Source organism: Pterocles gutturalis, unplaced genomic scaffold (assembly GCF_000699245.1).
Source record: "Pterocles gutturalis isolate BGI_N339 unplaced genomic scaffold, ASM69924v1 scaffold20282, whole genome shotgun sequence".
NCBI lineage: Eukaryota > Metazoa > Chordata > Aves > Pterocliformes > Pteroclidae > Pterocles > Pterocles gutturalis.
Genome location: NW_010110700.1, coordinates 18905 through 22032, shown reverse-complemented (window position 1 = coordinate 22032; position 3128 = coordinate 18905). Strand labels below are relative to the sequence as shown.

General features: G+C 50.3%; 1 protein-coding gene across 1 annotated transcript in view; it reads right to left on the bottom strand.

Moving 5' to 3' along the window:
* Window positions 1-729: 729 nt before the first annotated feature.
* SLCO4A1 (solute carrier organic anion transporter family, member 4A1) overlaps window positions 730-3128 on the bottom strand; it is a gene marked incomplete at its 5' end in the record, with an annotated part of 11653 nt that continues 9254 nt past the window's right edge. Inside the window, 3 exon segments of the mRNA XM_010073498.1 lie at window positions 730-1204; window positions 2009-2157; window positions 2697-2816. Coding sequence (XP_010071800.1) covers window positions 1055-1204; window positions 2009-2157; window positions 2697-2816 — 419 coding nt within the window.

The window sequence follows — 3128 nt, the reverse complement described above, 5'->3', positions numbered from 1 at the left end:
AATATTGCAAGTGCACATTCACAGGTCACTTTGGGAATGCTTCCCTCCCTACTTGCAAACAAGCCAGCTACACCTCAGCATCCCCTTTCCACGAGGCAGTCTGTCATTAGGGCAAGCTATCCCTTAAGCTAGGTCTAGACACAAATTAAATTCATTCTGACTTTTCTCATCGACCCAAACCCACTGCCTTTACAGAGCAACCGAAGAGAAGCATTGCATAGATCTGTATTTCGCATCCTCCTGCACCCAACAAACAGCAAGAAATAAGTTCAAGTTTTGCACAGTACATTACAAAAGGCATCACCGTTAAACAACAATTTTTTCTTAAAAAAAAATACCCCAAGAAGTGTCACCACGGTGTAAACCTGCAATGAAATGAGGCAGAGAACATACAGTGCTCGGCAGGTCCCGGGGACGGCTGCCTGTAGTGTACTGACGAATTTCCCAGACAATTCTCATCTCAAACCCATCTCCAGTTGCACAGGAAGATGAACTTGCATAATCAGATAACCTGCTCCTGCACAAAAGGAGCGATGCTGTGTGTCGCAGGAAGGGAGAGGACACCGGTGGGGCCGTCTGCTTTGCCTACAGTAGTTTAAGGGCCAGCCGTCCTCTCTGCAACGCAGATTGCGGGACAGCAGGGCTCTTCTCAGGCTTCGGAAGTCTCACCAGAAGCTTTGCTACAGTTGACTTTATAATTGAGATATTAGGGACCAGATCCTCTGGTGGTTTAAACCCCACACGCTCCATTGGAGTTACCGGTGCTTATTTCCACGAGTGGAGAATGCGGTCCTTGCTTGTCACAGACAGAGAATAAAGCTACAGTAGCCCTTTCTTTAAATAAAATTAAATAACTGCATACGGCATCAGCACACCACTTCAAATGTGCGTCTGCTGTTAAGAAAATAGCAAAGCACACCAGGGGTTAATTAAATTATTTCTCTTGAACTAAAAAAGTGATAATATTACTATTAATTTAAAACCCCCTAGGGAATGTATAACATCTTCTCATCGTATTTTTGAGACTGAGAAAGTCACTCCCACGCATACAGGGCTATATATCCTCCTCAGCCGGCAGCGAAGGTTTGTGTTCCTGGAGGTCACCGTTGCCATTTTCAGACGCATCTGAGCTGCCCGGAGCTGACTCCGGTGCCGGGGGTTTGTAGAGTAAGCAGGTGATGATGAAGAAGGTTGATCCAAGCACCTGCAGCCACCGAGACACCCCATCACTCTCTGCTCCCCCCAAACCCAGGCACCCACTCCTCACTGGGGATGAGATTTGCTGACCAAGCTTTGGGGGGGAGATGAGTGTGAAGCCCAGCCTGGGACAGTGGATCAGGGTGCAGAGCTGGACGGGTAAAAATCAGAATTTAGCCAGCCCCATAGCAATAGGGCAGTGAGGATTTGCAAAGCTGTTCAGCCCCCCACGGACATCTGGAGCACAGCGCTGTGCAGACCGACACCGGCTGAGCCATTTGCTGGAAGGCTCTTGAAAGCCTCTTTATCACAGCAACTGCTAAACACGGCTATGTAGGGCAAGTGCTTGTCTGGGAGCAGTTAAAATGATGGTTTTCAGCTAATAAATAAGAAATGCACACCTAGGCTCTCATCTTCTGGTAGTGATGGGGGAATGGTTATTTACAGCCTGCCCACGATGCCATCCCTCACCCTCACTAAAACTCCACAGTTTTATTTTTTATTCCATTTCTAGCAAAAAATCACTTTGTTGGGAGAAGAAGAGATATTTCATATGGTACAAGTGAAGCTGGAAGCCTAGAAAGTGATGGGAATTTAAGAGAATGATGGTGCCTGGAGCACCATTACCTGGTGAGAAGCAAACGGAGCTTTTCCCTTCCCTGCGGATATTTCTGGTGTAAAGGTCTAATTTGGGCTGGGGGAGGGCAGAGCAGGACAACCCAATTTTGTAAAAATTCTCTCCCAGAGCAAAACGCTCTCTCCTAAAGACCTGCCGACTTTACCAGCGAGTGAAGTGAACGGGCAGCATCACCTTGTAGACCAGTCCCGCGATGAGGGTGTACCGGCTCATGGCTGAGTTCTGGTAAACGTAGCAGGAGCCTTGCTCGCCACACTGGTCCTGCCAGAGCAGGCAGGATTGATCGATCATGGACCCAAAGGCGATGGGGCCAGGGATGCCTCCTGCGGGAAGGGAGAGCGGACCTTCAGTCTGGGCAGCGCTGACGCACCGGCCTGGCAAGAGGTGCTTGCAGAAAAGCATCAGGCTCTGCTACTGTGATTAAGCAAACTCATCCTGCAACATCGACAGCTGTGCCCAGAGCAACCAGGAACCGAAAATATACTGAATTTCAAGATCTGAGAGTCCAGCGGGTCTTTTGACCATCCTGACCTACATGTTGCCCAAGAGCCAAGAGACACACACCGGAGTTTCAATGCCTCTGCTCCTTTTTTCTTACCATACGGACACGTTGCCCGGATGTTGCCCTTTGACTCCACCTGCGATATGTTACAGAATCCTTCATTCCGTTTGCAAACCACATGCAAAGGGGATTAGGCTTTTCTGAACGACGGCAAACAAGAGAAAACATCCTCCTTTCAACAGCATGTGTCCCACCCCCTTCTCTTCCAACCCAAAGTATTTTATTCTCAGGTAGCAGCTTGGCTCACTCGCCACAAAGCCAACGGACTGCATCGACACCCAGATTCCCTCTGTTCCATACCTAGCGTTCGGACCACGATCCACTGGATCCCGAGTGCGAATGACCTTTGCCTGTCGGAGACACACCTGGGGAACAAAAGAGGATTGTTTAAAAAAGCTGCCAAGATGCACGGCACCTCCCTGCCCCGCAACGCCACGCGCTTGGGTCCAGCACCCTTGGGACCTCCAGCCCCCCAGGAGATCGAGGCTCACCCCGGTGCAATGTCCCCCCGCCACTGCCGTAAGCTGGGGCACACACGTGGGTGCCCATGTCAGAGGATGAAGCTGGCAATGCTAAAATTTGCTTTGCCAGCTAGATAGGGAAGGAAATGAGTCCTGATGTCTCCAGGCTGTAACAAGGTGGTTCCCATCACACCGTCCCCATGGCTCGAGCCAGCAGGATGCAGCGGAGAGATGGATTCGTGCAGCGCTGGCGGAGGACAAGGCGATCCCG